Source organism: Aethalodelphis obliquidens, unplaced genomic scaffold, assembly GCF_003676395.1.
Source record: "Aethalodelphis obliquidens isolate GAN/ISIS:26980383/991018 unplaced genomic scaffold, ASM367639v1 scaffold30, whole genome shotgun sequence".
In the NCBI taxonomy this organism is placed as follows: Eukaryota; Metazoa; Chordata; class Mammalia; order Artiodactyla; family Delphinidae; genus Aethalodelphis; species Aethalodelphis obliquidens.
Window position 1 is genome coordinate 15,564,893 of NW_020837974.1, and position 17,867 is coordinate 15,582,759.

At 54.6% G+C, this 17,867-nt stretch overlaps 2 protein-coding genes across 5 annotated transcripts; one reads left to right on the plus strand and one right to left on the minus strand.

Annotated features, from left to right (window-relative positions):
- Positions 1–1,307: 1,307 nt before the first annotated feature.
- Positions 1,308–13,305, minus strand: RNF40 (ring finger protein 40). The gene is made up of 20 exons (XM_027126340.1): positions 13,109–13,305; positions 12,796–12,999; positions 12,200–12,367; positions 11,924–12,065; positions 11,071–11,277; positions 10,382–10,503; positions 10,114–10,260; positions 9,942–10,016; positions 9,321–9,440; positions 9,044–9,223; positions 8,702–8,837; positions 7,728–7,849; positions 7,211–7,647; positions 7,007–7,124; positions 6,735–6,884; positions 6,344–6,556; positions 6,138–6,263; positions 4,757–4,897; positions 4,576–4,677; positions 1,308–2,560 (listed from the first exon to the last, which is right to left on the minus strand). The coding sequence occupies exons 2-20, from the start codon at positions 12,925–12,927 to the stop codon at positions 2,384–2,386; spliced, it is 3,015 nt and encodes a 1,004-aa protein (XP_026982141.1). The 5' UTR covers positions 12,928–12,999; positions 13,109–13,305; the 3' UTR covers positions 1,308–2,383.
- Positions 13,306–13,634: 329 nt separating this feature from the next.
- On the plus strand, positions 13,635–17,808 carry CFAP119 (cilia and flagella associated protein 119). Of its 4 annotated transcripts, none has more exons than XM_027126365.1 (9): positions 13,635–13,896; positions 14,231–14,262; positions 14,843–14,908; positions 15,081–15,250; positions 15,791–15,861; positions 16,046–16,162; positions 16,244–16,313; positions 16,386–16,475; positions 17,589–17,808. In XM_027126365.1, the coding sequence occupies exons 1-9, from the start codon at positions 13,693–13,695 to the stop codon at positions 17,762–17,764; spliced, it is 996 nt and encodes a 331-aa protein (XP_026982166.1). In that variant the 5' UTR covers positions 13,635–13,692; the 3' UTR covers positions 17,765–17,808. The 4 variants fall into 4 exon arrangements, with proteins under 4 accessions (XP_026982166.1, XP_026982167.1, XP_026982164.1 ...); XM_027126366.1 differs by lacking the exon at positions 17,589–17,808 and adding an exon at positions 16,607–16,771; XM_027126363.1 differs by having other exon boundaries at positions 16,244–16,475; positions 17,589–17,795.
- Positions 17,809–17,867: the final 59 nt, after the last annotated feature.

Below are 17,867 nucleotides of genomic sequence, written 5' to 3' on the forward strand. Positions count from 1 at the left end.
CCTGCAGCGTCAGTGCTTGCTCTTCCCACAAATTCTGGGATTTTTATCCCACTCCCTTGGTCTGGAGCTTGAGAAAGTGGTTTGGGCATACTTTATTAAGCATGAGGACTCAGAGATTTTAGCCCTACTGGATATGGAGACTAGCCCAGGAGAGAGATTTGGGGAGGTGTCGCAGTCACTTGCATTTGTTAAGGAGCTCACGTGGAGGTGACTCCTGGGAAAGAGGGTAGTGCTCACAGAAGATTGGCGGACCCCGGCCCGCTCCAGGGCGCAGCGCTCCCCTCAGAGCCAGACGGCATCTCTATGATGCAATGTGCTGCGTTTTTTCCCACCTTGGCCACCACTGCCGGGAGCCACGGACACCTCCTCGACGGCCCGATGCCATCCCCCGCCACGGCGAGAGCCTCAGCGAGCGCGCCCACTGCCGCCAGCCCTGAGCCGGAAGCACTGTAGCCCCCGTCTCCGGTCCGACCTGGTCCAACCGCTGCGGCCCCGCCGATACCTTGGGCACCATGTGGAGCCCGAAGGCGGACAAGGCCGCGAGCCCCAGCAAAGGCGAGACCTCTGATAAAGCCGCAGCTTCGCGCAAGGGCGTGACTGCTGACAAGGCGGCGGCCGCTCCCGTGGCCATGGCTCCAGCTCCAGCTCCGGCACCAAGCCCGGTCAATACCGGCCCGAGCGCGAGCCCCAGTGCAGCCTCCGGCCGCGGACTCGACAGCACACTGAACCCACAGGCGCCGCTGGACACACAGTTCCTGAGAACAAGGCCAGTGGCCAGTGCAGGTCGCAATGAAATAAGTGACCCGCTGAGGCGTCCTGCTTGTCCGTCCGAGGGGGAAGGGCGGGTGAAGCCATTGGGGAAAAACGGCCCACAGACTGGGCCCAGGCCCGCCTCTGGCCAGCACAACCGGGGACCCGGCTCTCCCCTCCGAGGATCTTGCCTAGAAGCACCAATACAGAACTACATTTCCCAGGATGCACCTCGGGGTTCCCAGCACCCCTGCCGCCAATGACTGCGCCGGCTGTAGCGAGCCCGCACGGACCGGGCCGGCAGAGATGCGGAGATCCAGGGTGTCAGCCCCTGCCCATGGGAACAGGTGGGGCCGGCTGGCGACAGAGTGCTGACCACGACGCTTTCTCCCTGCAGACGCGCCCCTCCCAAAGGCCCAGTCTAACCAACTGTTGGGAGTGGGGTCTCATCTGTGCAGGCCCTCCAGGTTCACACGCCAGCCAGGGCAGCGCTGGGAACAAGTGTAACAGCCAAAATCCGGAACCAGATTTAGGGCAGGAAGCCTGGCTACCCGGACTATAGGCTGAGGGTTGGATGTTTATTCAAAACAATTAACAGCCTATACAAGACATCTCTAGAGCAGGGGCGGAGAGGAGCCTTGCACCTCTCAGCAGCTCCACCTTCCAGGCCCCTGCATACTGCCTTCACAGCCCATAGAGTGTGCTTGGGCAGGCAACACAGGAAGCATTGTGGGTATAGGCTCAGTCACAGGGTGTTAGATGCTCTTCTACCTGGAATGATTGGAAGTCGGCCCAGCACGCTAGTCTGTCCCTTTTTCCCCCTGGAAGTTCTGCCTCCACTAAAGTTAAGGCCACCAGGATGAAAGCAGGGTCAGGGCTGGGGACCCAGCGGAGCCCTGGGAAGCATCAGGGCTGTAAGTGGGGCCTGGGAGCGAAGTAGAGATTGGGAGGGGTCTGATTAGAATAGAAACTGATGATCTTAGTTCAGCACTCCCAAGATGAGTGCAAGGTGACTGCAGCAACCTTAGAGCTTCCCAGAAGACAGTGCCCCCATCAAGGAGGTGCTCTTAGTATAAGACCAGACCAAAGAGCCCAAGGAACTCCACAGGAGGGAAGGTCTGCCTAGGTCTGGGGAGCAGAGGGTAAAGAAACTCCCTGGGCCCCAGAGCCCAGTCTCAGAGCAAGGAGCTGGGGATCTGACCCATCCCTGGTCCTTACTTGTGGGTGTCTAAGCAGGTAGTGAACTTCCACTTGTGTGGGAAGTCACAGCCTGGGGAATTTCCCCTTTAGGGCTGGGATGGGCCCGTGGAGTCAGTTGGAGAAGGTTTAGGGCCAGGTTCCAAGAAGTTCTGTTGAGTGCTCTGGGCCCCTCAGGCCTCTCACAGCAGACCTTTTGTGCAGGGCAAGTGCCCCCTAGGCTGTAGTTCTGACCTTGGGGAAAAGGTGAAACTGAGCTTGGTTAATCCCACTCCCACTAGCATGCACTGGGGCCCCCAAAACCAACTACATGGGGAGGGGCTGGGCCCACAGGGTCCGGAATGGAGGGTGGGGGCCACTGGGTGTGGGGTGGGGAGGGACTGGAGGCACAGCCCCCAGGGTCCATGGGTGTTCCAAAGTCCCCTGAGTTACGGGTTCAGCTGATGTAGACACGGTGGAAGTCATGGGCACCAAAGGCTGCGTTGCACTTGGGGCACTTCCTCTGGCGGGCCTCATAGCGGCCCCGTACGCACTCGAAGCAGAAAACGTGGAAGCACTTGGTGAGGACTGCATCCTTCTTGCGGGTGTTACAGCAGGGGCAGGTCAACCGCGCCTGGGCAGGGCACAGGCATCAGCTCAGGAACAATCCTGACAGGGCCCGGATCCCAAGCTGATAGCAAGAGGTGGTCCAGACTAAGGCCACCACAGAGCAGACTGCACCTAACTCTCACCATAGCCCTAGGAGGTAGGGATAAGCATCCTCCAGATGAGGAAACTGAGGCTCAAAAGCCCAGGTTTCAAAACTAGAAAGTAGCACAGTCTAGCCTCTAATCTGGGTGGTGATGGCCAGTGGTCACATGTCCCCTCTAAAGGTCAATGACCCACAGGCTCCAACCTGAGCTCCTCTGCCCGGGGGCTTCATCTCTTGCCCCTTTGGCCTTCTCTGGCAAAACCCCAATCCTGGCTTAAGCCGACTGTCTACCTTCTCTCCACCTGCATCTGGTAAGTCACAGCTGGGCATGGCAGTGCCACTAGAAATCTGCTGTTCTCAACCCTCAACTGGGCCCATCCCTGGTGCTGCCCAGAAATCCTGCTGTGGGTCCTGGGATTCATTTCTCTCTAAGGAGGTTTTACAAATCTCCTCTCCTATCTTGAAACTTCCCACCTGCCACCAGGTCTCACTTCCAACTCCAGACAGGAAATTCCCACAACTCAGCATTCCCAACATTCATCCTCTGCCCTGCCTGCCACCTCAGCAACTCCCCACAAGCATCACCTCTTCCCTAGCTCTCAGAACCCTACCCATCAGCATTTGACAGGCTGCAGTCTGTTGTTTCTCCAAAAACCCTTCCCTGCTCCCTCATGGCTGCCTCGAGCTGCCTCTGCCCCTTCAAGGCCAAACTGCTTCAACAGGTTGTCTACTTACTGACTCACTCTCCACCCTTTCCTCACTGCAGTAGGTGAGAGTCCAGGTGATCTGACCTCCACCTCCACCTCTGCCCAAGAACTCCCACCAAGGCTGCCAAATCCAAGAGGCATCTCTCAACACCTGCTTCATTTGCCTTCTTGGCAGTTCTGAGCTCACCCCTGCCTCCTTGAAACTCTTCCCCAATCAATTCCCTCTAGATCGCTCTCCTTCCTCCTAAGCTACAGGCTCCTCTTCCTCTGTCCATCATTTAAGTTTCGAGGCTCCTCAGGGGGAGTGACGGCCGATGCCATCCCTCGCCACGGCGGGGGAGGAGTCAGAGCTCCTCAAAGGCCCTACCTGCCCTCACCTCATGACACTGTTCCGTGTCATGCCACAGACCCTCCCTGGGTGACGACAGTTATATGTGGCTTCTACCTTTGCCTCTGCTGACAATCCCCCACAAACTCCTGTCCTCCACACCAGCCCTTTTGCTTTGAGTGCCTTCCCAGACAGCCTCCCAAGAAGTCCCACAGGCACCTCATCCTCAACATCCTTGAGACATCGCTCTCTGCACACTGACTACAGCATACGCCAAGCAGCTCAACCTGGTTTGCAAACCCTTCAGGATCTAACACTGCCCAACCCCCACCAGGCTTGTCACTCACCACAAAACCCACGTTCTGTCCTCCAACTACGACTGTCCAGCTCTGTCCTCCAGCACGCCTCTCTCAACTAAAGGCCTCCACCTCTGCCTTTCCCTTTGGTGGAACCCTTTCATCCCCGTTCATCACGGCCAACCCTGACTCACTCTTCAGTTTTTCTTTGGATGATATTCCTTCCAGGAAGCCTGCTGACCACCAGGGCTGTTAAGGGGCTCCCCTGATTTCCCACAGCCCCTCTGGCCTCTGCCATCACACTGCTCATCACTCAGATGGGAGAATTACTTGGGCCTCCTCCAACAGACTGTCAGTTTCAAGAGATCTGAGACCAAGTCTAGTGCCTAGCCCTCTCATACCTAGCCAGGCACTCTGCCTGGCACGTAGTATGTGTACCATACTTGATAGTTATCTGATTCTCCACATCGGGTTCTGCGCAGGTTTTGCCATCCTACCTTATTTCTGGGTTCCCCAGACTACCCACCAGAGCTCTCACCAACCCCCCATCTAAGATTCCTAGGTCACCTAAGATTCCTAGAGCACAACCCAGCCCCAAGGCCCCACCTTGTACTCCTTGATCTCCTCCTGGAGGATTTCATCGGCATCTGCGTAAACCTCCACCTTCCTCTGCTTCTCCAGCTTGCGTCGCAGCCGTGAGATGTCCTCCTGGGGCAGGAGAGGGGCTAGGCTGAGTGCAAGGGTCCTCAATCTGAACCTCCTGCCCCCACCCCTGCCCACCACACACCTGAGCCCTCTTGAGGTTGAAGCTCTCTTTCTCACGGGCAGCCCGGCTCTCTGCCAGACAAGGCTGGATCTCTCGCAGCCGTGTCTGCACGTGCTCCAGCTGTACCTTCAGGTCCTCGGCCAGCTGAGCTGCTTCCACAGCCTGAGGTGGGTGGAGCGGGGAGGAGGGGCACCGTTTGCCTGAGCCTGGGGAGTCAGGCATGTGGAGCCATGGCCCACAGATGCTTGTGTCAACCATCCAGTGATACCTGCTCTTGGGGTAAGTCCAGTATCTTCACTGGAACTGGTTCTGTCTCCTGACCTCTGAACCCTCACCTCCTCCTAGTCTACCTCATTCCCAACACCTTCAGTTCCTCACCTGCATAACGCTCTCTCCTGTCTTTGAGGCTTCACTGGGCTCCTCTTTCTGCTCCCCTCAACACACATTTTTTTCCTGCAACCCCCTGAGGCCTCAGCTCAAATGTCACCTCCTGAGACACACTGTCCTATTTTTCTTTCATCCGCCTCTATTTCCTTCATAAGACATACCGTGAGTTCCCTGGTGGCCTAGTAGTTAGGATTCCAGGCTTTCACTGCCGTGGCCCACAAGCTGTGCAGCGTGCCACCCCCCCCCACACACAAAAAAAACATGCTATGATCTGTAATGATGTTATTTTGTCTGTGGGATTATCGGCTTGCTATCTGCCCCTCAAAACTGGAAGTTCCCACTTCCAGCAGGGCGGTCTTGTTCCCGTGATCTCCCCAGCACTCAGTGCAGGTCCTGGGATATAACAAGGGTATGACTAATACTGCTTAAATGAATGAGCCAAATGGAGAAGAAAAAAAGTCCAGGAGGGGAAAAAAGATGAAAGTCAATGTTAATCTTAAGCCTTTACCATAAGCTAGAGGAGTGATATCACCAAGAGGGCGCCACAGATCATTCCTAACTCTGTTACCCTCAGAAGAACAACTACCACAAGCTGAACATTTCTTAGGTTTAATACAACTACATGACAGAGACCACCATGCACATTTCACAGCTAACCAATGCAGTGTCAGGACGTGGGCTGAGGAGCCAAGGAGACCCCGGGCCCAAATTCCAGTTCCACTCTTTCTTGAGCAAGTCAGCTACCTCCCTGAGCCTCAATCTTCTCACTTATGAAAGGTAACAACAAAAACTGTTGTAGGATTATTTTCAGACTGAAATGTGACCAAGCATGCAAAGTCCTCCAGCACACAGTTTGGAACACAGTAAGTGTCTGAGACATGAGCTGGGCTGTGAGATGAAGCAGAGCCAGACTTCGGCCCAGGTCATCTGCTTCAAGTTCTCTAGGCAGAGTCACAAAGTGAGGCTGTGAGCCAGCATCCCAGGTTGCTGTCCCCTCGCATAGGTCTGGCCTCACCTTCCTCTTGTTGAGCTCCAGGGCCTGGCTGCGCAGTGTCAGCTCCTTCTCCACACCCCCGAGGCTGCCCTGCAAGGCCCGCTCTTTTTCCTCCAGCTTCTGCACGGTCAGCAGCTGGGCATCCACCTGAGGACAGGGGTGGGGACTCAGTGCTGGGGAGCCCCTGCCTCTCCAGCTCCACTCTAACAAGCCCAGGGCAGCCATACCTGAGACTTGAGGCCAAGAACCTGCTCGCCCAGCTCATCCTTCTCCTCCCGCAGTAGCTTATGAATCTGGTTGGCCTTGATCCGCTCTGACATCAGCTTAAAGTTGGCATCATCCTTTTCCCGCAACTGCTGTAGCAGCCGCCCATTCTGCTCCTGCATGTCCTCAAAAGCCTGGCCTGTCACATCCATCTCTGAGAGCAGAGCCTCCTCCTCCTGCAGCAAGTGGGCAAGGACAAGATGGAATGTAGTAGATGGACAAGACGACAGTGGGGAAACCACAGGAAAACATGGCTGAGCAAAGAACCACAGAATGGACCCAGGCCATGTGCTAGAATAGGAGGTTTAGGAAATTCCAATATTCAGAAGCAAGGGGACCAGAACGGGGTCGCACCTGCTTGGTGGCACCCAACTTGCGTTGCAGGTGTTCTATCTGCTCCTCTGCCTGACGAATGCGCCGCAGGGCATCCTCATCCGCGATCTTCTTGCTCTCCCTCCGATCCCTCTCCTCTAACTCCCGGATACGGCTCCGTAGTTCATCGACCTATAACCACCAGAAGGAGGGAGCTCTCTTGTCACTGCTTCCTGCTGACCTAGGGCTCTGCTCTGGTTACAACCCCCTGGGGCAGCCTCTCTGCACACCTCATAGGCCCTACCTGCCCTCACCTCAGCCTTGGCCTTGCGTTCCGCTGCCATGAGCTGCACCTTATCCCGCTGCTCCTTGGGTGCAGACTTATACATGTCCAGCAGCAGTTTCATCTCCTTCTGACTTTCCTGGGCCTTCCTGGGGGAGGCATAGGAGGAAGGCTTGGTGAGTAGGGTTGGAGGCCACTTGGCAGGGGTGGGAAGGAGAAAGGAACAGGGCCTCACTTGAGCTCTGCTCGGAGACCTTTGAGGAGCTCTGACTCCTTCCTCTTGGCCTCCTCCACCTTGACCTTCTCCCGATCAGTCCTTGAGAGAGCTGAGGCTACAGATGGGGGTCCCAGCCCAGGCCCTTCCCGCTCCCGAAGCTCCCGAAGCTCCCGCTTGGGTTTAGCCTCAGGTTCTCGGGCCCGGGAGGAGGGGCCCTGGGCCCCGGGGGTCAGGGCCTGGGCCTCTTCCTCAGAAGGGACCAGGTCTTCCTTCTTCACCAAGGAGGTAGTAATGGCAGCGCCAGGCATTGAAGCCATCTCCTTTCTGGCATCAGGGGCACCAACAGGGCCTGGCCCACCCTCTTCTTTCCCTGGGGCTGGGGCACTCAGGCCAGAGTCCTCCGGGTGGCCCAGGGTGGGGATGGAGTGGGTAGAGCCACTGGCCTGGGCCCGGAGCTGCAAAGCACAGAGAGAACAGGGCTGAGACGTGCTCACTGGGGTCTAGCCGCAGCTTTCCCCAGGCAGCCCCTCCTCACCTTGGCAATCTCAGCCTGCACTTCCCGCAGCTTCCGCTTGTATCGCTGAGCGTCCCCCTTTAGCTGGTGGTTGTGGTTTTGGAGGCTGCTGATCAGGTGGCGCATCTCCCGGTTGATGGGCCCTGGAAGAGTACAGGAAACCAAGGCTGGGTTGAAGGCTGGGTTGGTCCCTGGGTTAGGGGCCCAACCCCTCAGTGGGGGAAGGGGCAGGGCCAGAGCCATCACTCTCATTACAAAGGAGATAACAACTGAAGCCTTATGTAGAGTGTGTGATCTCATCAAACAAATGAAGAGAATTCACCTAAACATAACTTGACACTGCCTACGTGTGTTATTCCTGCTAATGCAGACTTCTAAAATATTTCCAAATTTCCTTTCAAAGGAACACATGACTAACTGTAAATTCATAAAAGTAAGTTAGTCCACTTCTTTCAGCTTTTTAAACAAATATCATCTTCTTAGTTACATTTCCCCGGCATTTCTCATAATACTTCCTATCTTCCCTCCCTGCTTTATTTTTCTTGATATATTTGTCACAACCTAATATACACGTTCAATTTTTTCCTCCTTTGTTGTCTGTCTTCCCTCACTATAACACTGCTCCACAACAGGGATCCGTCATGTTTTGTTCACTGGTATCATCCCAAAGCCTAGAACTGAGCCTGGGTCATAGAAAGTGTTCAATAAATCTGTGAAAAATGAATTAGTATCTCAGAGAGGCACCATAAGGCCAGAGAAGTATGGATGAGGGTGACAGCTCCCGTTCTGCCTGAGTCTGCTCCACGAGCCACCTCATCTGGCTGTAAGCCTCACTGCGCCTTTGAGTCAGGTGGTGTGGTCCCCATTTTCCACAGAGAGATGAGGCTCTGGGAGAAGAAAGGACTTAACCTCTTACATCTGGATAAGCATCTGGCCACACCAGGGCCCAGCAATCCCAGATAAGGCCCCACCTCAACCCTGTCCTCACCACATACCCGCCTGCTCGTTGGCCGCCAGGTTCTGTTCAAACTCGATGCGCAGCATCTCGTACTCCTTGCGTACCTGGGCCAGCGTATCCTCCAGCTGGATAACCTCTGTGCGCAGCTTCTTCTGAAGCCCCAGCTCATCACTCTGTGGGTTGAGGCATTAAGGACCCACCCAACCCCTTAGTTCCTGGCAAGCCCCCCCTACCTCAGGCCTCAGCAGCTCAGGAGGAATTTACTCCCAAGGGACCTCTGGCAGGCACACAGGGCCTCTGACACCCTTGACCCAGGAACAATCTGACCCTAAGGGTCTGGCCTTTACCCCTGTCCCCTGCCCCTGTTCCAAGGGCATACCTCCATGTGCTCAATGTGCCTCAGGTGGGAATTCTTGGTGGCCAGCAGCAGCCCACGGGCCTCGTCCAGCTGGGTCTTCACTTGCAGAGACTCATTGTAGAGCAGTGAGAACTGCGCCTGCAGCATTCGGTACTCCCCTGTCTCCCGTACCACCTCCTCAGGAAGACTCCGCAGGGCTACCTAGGGGCAGGGATGTCCAAAGGCAATCAGCAAGAGGTTTCAGAGCTCAGCTCCTACCGTGCAGGCTCAGGCCCTCCCAGCCCCAAACACAGCTCACCTTGAGGCGCTCATTGGTCCGCACAGCCCCCTGAAGTTCTGCCTGCAGCTTCTCCAGCTCTGCCATGCGGCTATTGGCCAATTCCTGGTTTTCCTCCAACTCCGCATTCAGCATCTCAAACTGAGGAGTGGGAAGGGCAGTGGGAGGACAGGCTCCGGACGCGCAGGCTCAGAGGCCGTGGCTCACGGGCCCAGCTGCTCCGCGGCATGTGGGATCCTCCCGGACCGGGGCACGAACCCGTGTCCCCTGCATCGGCAGGCGGACTCTCAACCACTGCGCCACCAGGGAAGCCCCTAAGTGGTACTTTTAACCAGCTGATGTACATACGACCTTACCTAATTCTTGTCAGTTACCCAAACTAGAACTTAAGCTCCATGAAAGGTTTAATTCCTGTCTGTTTCGTTCTCCAAAATGCCTGCTTCCTACACAGTACCTAGCACTTAGTGTTCAGCAATTATTTACTGAATACACATATGAAAGAATGAAATAAAAAGCACTGTGAGTAACGGGGAAAGACCTCCGAGACCACAGCTGGACGTCTGTCCTTAATCCTGAGGGGATGTTCAAGGGTAGGGTAGAGAAAAGGTGGTGGGAGGGACGAGGAAGAATGCTGCTGCTCACCTTCTGCATGCTGAGTGTGATCTGGCCCCCCTGAAAGCCTGAGGAGCTCCCAGATACATAGTAGCCAGAGTTGAGCTGTGGAGAGAAGACAGAGGAGACAGGGTGTGGAGGAGAGAAGCGAGGGCCCCAAGTACCCTGCTCTGGCTCCATCTGACCCAATGTCTGACCCCACCTGCTCCAAGGCCTCCGCTAGGTGCTTATTGAGCTTTTGCTCACGCTTTCGCAACTTCTCAATGTCCCACTGCAGGTCTTCTACTGTCGTCTCCATCTCCAGCACTTTGGTCTCTGCAGATGTCACTTTATCCTGGAGCTCAGAGTACTGGGGACAAGGAAGGGGACAGGTACTTAGATAAGAGACCCGGCTCCCTGAGATCCTTGGGTGCCCATCTAATCCAAACCCTGCCCTGGTTCTAATCCCACCCTAAAAGCCCAACTCCCACCTCCAACGAGATGCGGTGGTGCTTCTCCTGTAGCTGGGTGGCCAAGTCCTGCAGTCGCCGGTTCTCACGGCCCAGCTCCCGGGTGCGTGCCCGAGCCGCCTCACTGGGGGGCTCACTGTCCCCTGTGAAGGGAGGGCTCGGGTAAGAGCCAAGTCCAAGGCAATGGGTCAAAGTACTAACTCATCCTGGAGTCTGCTAGGTCATTGCCCAGTGTGATCCACCAGCTGTCTTGCCATTTTCTCATGACAAAGCCAGGAGTCTTTGTCCCCACTGCACAAAGGAGGAAACCAGCTCAGAGAGGAGAGCCATCTGCTCAGAACGCCCAGGCTGGACTGACAGAACTAAGGCTGAGAGAAGTCAGTCTGCCTGCAAAGCCTGGGCACTTGCTGCTATGCCTCGTGGGTCAGCAACTGCCATCAAGATTTGTGCACAATGCTCCCAAGAGGTCTCCAGCCACAAGGGGGAGGCTCCCCCGGCATCAACAACTCCTCCCACCCGTCTCTCTAGAGCTCAACTCCAGGAATCAAAGCGAGAGCCACCATCAACAGCCTAAGCCTGCACCTGAAAACATGGCTGATTTATTCCTTGGGGAACTGTGGCTGCCTCTGGGCCAGGAGCACTGAGGAGGGGATACCATAAAGATGCAAATGGAGTTGGACACCTCTGGGATGGGGGCACAAAGAACTAACCTCGGCTGTATACTCGCTGACAGAGTTCCTCCACCTGGCGCTGTAGGCGGTCAGAGGCCTCCACGACACGGGACACAGCTGCCTTGGAGAATTCCATGCGGCCCTGCAGCTGCAGCTCCACCTCCTCACTACTGCTTGCACCCAGGGCCACCACAAAAGCCAAGGCTGGCTCACTGAGAGGTGGCCGCAGCTGCATTGGCAGGGGCTCTGGGAGGGACGGACAGACCCTCATGAGGTTAATGGTAACAGTTACCACCACTCTTTACCAAGTTCCAGATTGCCTCCTTCAACTCTCTATGGCTCACTGAGTCAACATAACCAACCCCTGTAGTACTGTTGTTATCCCCATCTTAAAAGTGAAATAACTGCAGTTCAGTGAGGTAATTTCCTCAAAGCCAGAGAGCTACCAAATCACTTCCTCAGGGAAGGCCTTCTCTGCCTTCCTAAGCTAAACTAGTGTGCATACACACTAATTCCCATTCAGGGACCCCTATACTTTTTTTTATGGTTTATAACCACTTCCTCCCTAATGGCTGGGGCAGTAAGTATTTCTTTTTTATTTTCTTTGTCTCCTCCAAAGCTACAACAATGTCAACTACACAGTCAGCATTTAATACTTCTTTGAACTAAGAATGTCAAAACATGAATTGCACTCTTAACCATGTCACTCAGATTCCAAAACCTGTGTTCTTACCCAGTGCCCTTTGCTGCCCAGATATGAAATCAATTTGTGTGTGTGTGTGTGCACGCGCGCAAGCAGGGAATTCAGCAGCCTAATGTCAAAGTTCCCTCCTCTCCAGGACCTTCCCCAGAACTTAATTAAGCTTCCCAGATCCCAGGGCTCTGGCCCTACCCCTCAGCTCCGATGTCCCTGGCTCTGTGAGAGGGGTCTCATCACGTGTTGGCCCCTCCTGGGTCCCAGGCGCCTCTGTCCCTGAAGACAGCTCCCCCTGGCTCTCATGGTGTCGGAGAAGGGCTTCCACAGTTTCATCCAGCTGAAGGGAGAAAGCACCAAAAATGTTATGAATCCCTCAGGTGCTTCCCAGCATGATACTCCTTTCCTAGCAGAGGAGTCTGAGGATTGGCAGCTGGATCAAGGCCAGGTCTTGGAAAGTAGAAGGGCATCCACCTGGGCCCAGTAGCGATTGACAATGAGGAGTGTGGCGTCATCTGTGGCCTGCCGCTTCTCCAACTTCTCAATTCGTTCTCGGAGTTCATCTTCACAAGCCTGTCTCTGTTCCAACCGCTCTGCCAGTTTCTTATTCTTGAACTGCAAAACCTTCAAGTCCATCTCCTCCTACCAAGGAAACAAAGGGGCCGAAAAGATGGTCAAGCAGGGACCAAGAACCCAATCATAGAAAGAGACAAAGAAAAGCAAAATGGAATGGATGGGAGAGAGGAGTAACCCCAGACTAACTGCTAACAGGATTTAAAGAGGCTCAGACACCCACAGAGAAAGCGTCTCGGTTGTGAGGAGGGTCACGTTCTGCTTCTGCCTCTTCCTAACTCTGAAGTCTTTGACAAGTCACACGCCCTCTGGAAACCTGTTTTCCTATCTGTAAAGGGAAGGCAGACATGGCGTCCTCGGTTTCTTTCAACAGAGTGTTCTGAAAAGTGGATCTTGCTAAACCTGGGGAACTGGGAGTAAGGTTCTGGACGACGTGGACGGAGAACAGAGATGGGAGTTCTGGTAAGTTGTGAGGCCTGAAACAGGAGCCCACGAACCGTGGAAGAGATGCCCCCAAGACGGATGGGCTCTATAAGCGTGGTTGTGGTCTTCTCCTCGCGACTCAGCTTCTTCTCTGGGGGCCCCGAGCCCCCATCGCCGGCGGCGCGTTTGTTGCCGGGCCCAGACATGGCCGCGGCGGGGAGGAGCGGCGCAGGCTCTCCCGAGGCACGTCAGGCAGGCGGAGGCGACGCTTCCGTCACCTGCAGAACACAGAGAGCAGAGATGTGGAAGCGGCCGGAGCTCCTGCGGCCCCGAGCCTCCTCCGCACCCACCTGCTGGACCCCGCCCCGCCGGCCCCGGGCCCCTCACCGGCAGCAGAATCACCCCACCGCCGCCATCTTGGACTCCCCTGGACGTCACTGGCCTCCCCAGCACAGAGCGCAGGCGCCACAGGCAGTACCGGATGTGGAGAAATCTTCTCCACTTCCTGTTTCTATTGGTCGCGCTTTGTGCCGCCTTTCGGGTCCCGTTTGGTTTCTTCCTGAACACCGCCTCTTCCTCTCAGTGATTGGCCAGTAGACAGTTCCTATGGTAACCGACAACACACTTCCACTCTCCAGTCCTAATGACATCGCCTGCCTCAGAATAGCAACTTTGAAGCGAGGGCACGGGGGCGGGCCTTGCGGCTTATTACGCACGCGCATTCTCTTCTCACTGATTGGCGAGCGCCGTACACTTTCTCTCTTGCTCCAAGAACCCCCTTAGCAACGGTCACCGTTGAGACGGAGGAAGACGCCCCCAGCGGATTGGCTGCACCGGGCCTCTCTGCAGCGTAGATTGGCTGAAGCGTCGATAGAGGGCCAGGCCTTGGCAGCCTCTGCCGCAGAACCGGCTGTCCCAGAACCGAGGCAGGACAGAACCTGTGGTGCCCCGCAGCACAGAGGAGCGACAAGATGATCCGCCGGAAGTCCAGCCAATTCCAGGGACTGAAAATGCAATCAGAGCTTGAACAGCACTACGAACTGCGGAGAGAACCCAAGAAAGCCCTCAGGTCATTGGATGAATCGGCCACGCGGATGGGAACAGGTGTGCATACCGAGTCGGGAACCGTGGCTTCGGTGAATGCGGATGAGGATCCTGCAGCCGACTTGTTCCCGGTGAGGACTGGACAGAGTCGTCCGCTCATGAATGTTTATAAAAGGGCTCCCCAGCAGGGCGCCACCCGTCGTTATGCTTTCTAACGTTCAAGACGTTTCCCGGGCTGCCTTGGTGAAGAGACGGGGGTGTGTGACCCCCCCCCTTGTTAATATGCTCATGAATAGTACTTAGGGGTCGCTGAAGCCCAGCCCGCCAGCATTGCTCGTAGCTAGTCTTTAAGATGAGAAGGCAAGTTAGCGCGTTCTTAGGCCCGCTAGAGATTCGCAACGGCTCAAGAACTAGGGGCCATGAACAACACAGCTCTGACTTTCCCAATGCGCTTTCTCTCTGCAGCCGCCACTGCCCCAGCCCCGGATCTGCATATGGTGAGTGTGAAGAGCTTTGGGGGAAAGTTACCCTTCACACTTGTATTACTCCTTTAGGGCTTCCCCACAATCCTGTCAAACAGCAACGGTATCCTCATTTTACAGATGAGGAGACTGAGGCCCAGAGATGCAATTACCCGAGATGACTAAGTCAGGTCTCCTGCTGCCCCAGTCCAAAGAGAGTGTGAGAAGAGGCGAGCCAAAGACTGAGAATGTAAATGTAGTATCAGTGCCTCTACGGAGCATTGTACAAATGGGGACACTGAGGTTCACAGAGGGAGACTTGCCCAGTTATACGGTAGGGAGTGGCAGAGACCAGAACTCAAGTTTCCTAACCCTACGCTTTAGAAATGAAGAGGATCATGAGTTCATTTTGGCCATACCCTCTATTTACAGATGGAGAAAGGGAGGCCCAGAGAGGGAAGTGACCTGCCTAAGGTTACACAGCAATTCAGTGGAAGGGCCAAACCTCTAACTCGGGTCTCTTGGTTCCCAGTCCAGTGCTCTAGCCATCATAGCCCTGTTATGAGGGTAATGCATAATGGCCACCAACACCTTTTCCCCTCTTTTCCTATGACAGGAAGTACCTGGACAGCCATTCCATGCACAGGCTGGAGAAGACAGCCAATGTTGAGGAGATGAGGGAGTATGCAAGGGGAGCAGGGAGGGCAATAAGAGCTAGCTCTTGGGGAAGGCTGGGAGGTGGATGGGCTGGGAAGGCATGAGGAATGCCTGGCTCCAAAGCCTGTTGTACACTAGTGTGGGGCGGTGAAGAGAGGCTCCGGTTGTCACTCATTCCTTCCTCTCTCCCTCCCAAGGGTGCTGGCCGAGCTGTTGGGACTAGGCTCTCCTGCGCAGAGCCTGCGGGACGCCATCACCCTGGACCTCTTCTCCCATGCACTCATCTTCTGCCGCCAACAAGGCTTCTCCCTGGAGCAGACATCAACGGCTTGTGCCCTGCTCCAAGATCTTCACAAGGCCTGTATTGGTAAGAGAAGGCCCCCGAAGGCTGTGAGTCCAGGGGAGAGGAGAAGGCTGGCATAAGTGACCAGGGGAAGTAAAAGCAGGATTAGCACCTGAAATCTTTGTTCTGTCATCACTAGCAGCAGTATCACACCCGTTATTTCACCTTTGAAATCCTCTATTTCCTTATCTATAATAAGGCTACAGCACTAACGTTATGAAACTGTTCTGAGAAATATTATATGTGATAGATGTAGATATATGCACAGTGCTCAATAAAACAGCTCTTGCTTTACTCCTGGAGCTAATTTTCTACAGGATGTTTAACGAGAGCTAAACTATGTATTTCTTGGTTTATTGTCTGTCACTTCCACTAGAAAATACGCTTCTTAAGGGCAGGAACTTGTCTGGTTCAGTGCCCAGAACAGTGCATAGTGGGTACTCAATATTTGTTGCCTATATCTTTCTACTTCTAAAGCTCATGCTCAATAAGTAGCTGTTGAGTGACTAAAATGAATGATTATCAGGGAGAGTACTCACTGTCACATCTTGCCTTCCCTCCCAGCAACCCCCTTGGGCAACGTGGAGGAATGTTACCGCTACTTCACCAGTGTTCTTTTTTGCCACGGAATCAGGGTCAGTTTCACTCTCCCCCCAGATAAGGTCTAGCCCAGCCTCCCACCCTCTCTTACACACATGACCCTCATCTTCCTCTGAAGGCCACAGTGGGCTCTTCCTGCTCCTGGATTGCCGGGCACTTGGAGAAAAGGTGAGGGCTTCAGGAGGTGGTCAGTCCTCTAACTCCCAATCATCCCCACAGCGGCCCCCCTTCAGTATCAACCTCTTTAAGGAGGAACAGCTGCTGGCCCTGGCAGATTATGTGGTCAACACCTACTTCCGCCACTTCAAGCTCTACAAATATGTCTTCACACCCCAGGTACTGGGCCATGGGCTATAAGAGGCCACCCCTCATCTCCCCACTTTCCCTCAGTGCAGACGTCTTCCTCCCTCTTCCCAGGTGCGGCTGGATCTATCTTTGACTTACATGGGGCTACAGGCACCCAAGCTCTGGCCAAAGGATGAGACGGGTAAGGGAGAATGCCGGGGCGAGGGCTGGACTGGGCTGGGGCTGAAGCCTCCTCCTGCCTTCTGGCTTGCAGAGAAAGAAGAGGGTGAAGAGGTGGAGGAGCAGGCACTCACCCCAGATGAGGAGGAACCGGAAACAGTGGTCCAGCCAGAGCCAGAGCCAAGTGAGGACCTGGAGGGGTTAGGGTTCCCTGTGACTTTGGGCAGGTGTGAAATGAAGGGTTTAGACCATATCAGGACTTCAGAATTTTTGTTTTAGTCATGGTGTCCTTTCTCCAAATGATTCCTTATGCAGAAGTCCAAGATGGCAAACAGATAAAAGCACAGCTGCTGGGGGTGAGGCAGGAGTCCCAGAAAAAGATTATAAAACCAATGACAATAGGGCTTCCCTGGCGGTGCAGTGGTTAAGAATCCACCTGCCAATGCAAGGGACACGGGTTCAAGCCCTGGTCTGGGAAGATCCCACATGTCGTGGAGCAACTAAGCCTGTGAGCCACAACTACTGAAGCCCGCATGCCTAGAGCCTGTGCTCCACAACAAGAGAAGCCACCACAATGAGAAATCCGCGTGCCACAAGGAAGAGTACCCCCGCTCGCCACAACTAAAGAAAGCCCATGCACGGCAATGGAGACCCAACACAGCCGAAAGTAAATAAATAAATAAATAAATATTAGGGAAAAAAAACCCAACCCAATGACAATAATAGCCAGCACACATTTGACAACACTATGTGCCAGGCAGGCCCCATTTTAAGCATATATATATGTGTGTGTGTATATATATATATATATATATATATATAGACCTTTTTTTTTGTCTGTTACACAGCAAGCCGTGTGGCTTGCAGGATCTTAGCTCCCTGACCAGGAATCGAACCCGTGCCCCCTGCAGTGGAATTGTGGAGTTGTAACCACTGGACTGCCAGGGAATTCCCACATTTTACATCTATTAACCCATTTAATCCTCTCTCAATCCTAGTTGCTAGGTGCTATCACTATCTGCATTTTACACAGAGGAAACTGAGGCATGGAAAGGTTAAGTCACCTGCCTAAGGTCACAAGGCTACTAAGTAGCAATCCAGAAAATGCAGCAGCACAGCCACTCTGCCCATCTTTCTCTCACAGAAGGGCTGGCTGACATTTTCTGAATTGAAGCAACACCGCCACTAGTGTAGCTCCCAGGGGCACCCTGGAAGGTTGTATTTGCCTGGCTAGGGGCAATCCCTCAGCCCCAGACGGCATCTCTTCTGACATGTCCCTTCTTCCCTGCCCCTGCAGGCCAGGTCTCCATCCTCCGGGCCTACATCAAGACCCAGATGAACAAGGAACTGGAGCAGCTCCAACAACTGGTGGAGGAACAGCTCAAGGCCAGTGAGGAAAGGCTCAGCAGCAAGCTGACCGCACTCGAGCGGCCCCTCCAGCTACCTCCAGGCAAAGGCAAGAACAAGACCTAGTGACCCCCACCCTCTTCCCCAATAAAGACCTGGACCAAAGTGGCCCTACCCTGCCCCCATCCTGAGCACCTTCTGGGCTTCCCTGCACCAGACACAGGACGCT

What these genes read in the sequence shown, in the direction of transcription:
- RNF40 (XM_027126340.1), bottom strand. Translation starts at nt 12,927, where the DNA reads ATGTCTGGGCCCGGCAACAAACGCGCCGCCGGCGATGGGGGCTCGGGG. An exon ending in GGCACATTGAGCACATGGAG is followed by an intron (nt 8,838 to 9,043) that starts GTATGCCCTTGG and finishes CTCAACCCACAG; the next exon opens with AGTGATGAGCTGGGGCTTCA. An exon ending in TTCTTGGCCTCAAGTCTCAG is followed by an intron (nt 6,264 to 6,343) that starts GTATGGCTGCCC and finishes CCCTGTCCTCAG; the next exon opens with GTGGATGCCCAGCTGCTGAC.
- CFAP119 (XM_027126363.1), top strand. Translation starts at nt 13,693, where the DNA reads ATGATCCGCCGGAAGTCCAGCCAATTCCAGGGACTGAAAATGCAATCA. An exon ending in CAGCCCCGGATCTGCATATG is followed by an intron (nt 14,263 to 14,842) that starts GTGAGTGTGAAG and finishes TTCCTATGACAG; the next exon opens with GAAGTACCTGGACAGCCATT. An exon ending in TCTTCACAAGGCCTGTATTG is followed by an intron (nt 15,251 to 15,790) that starts GTAAGAGAAGGC and finishes CTTCCCTCCCAG; the next exon opens with CAACCCCCTTGGGCAACGTG.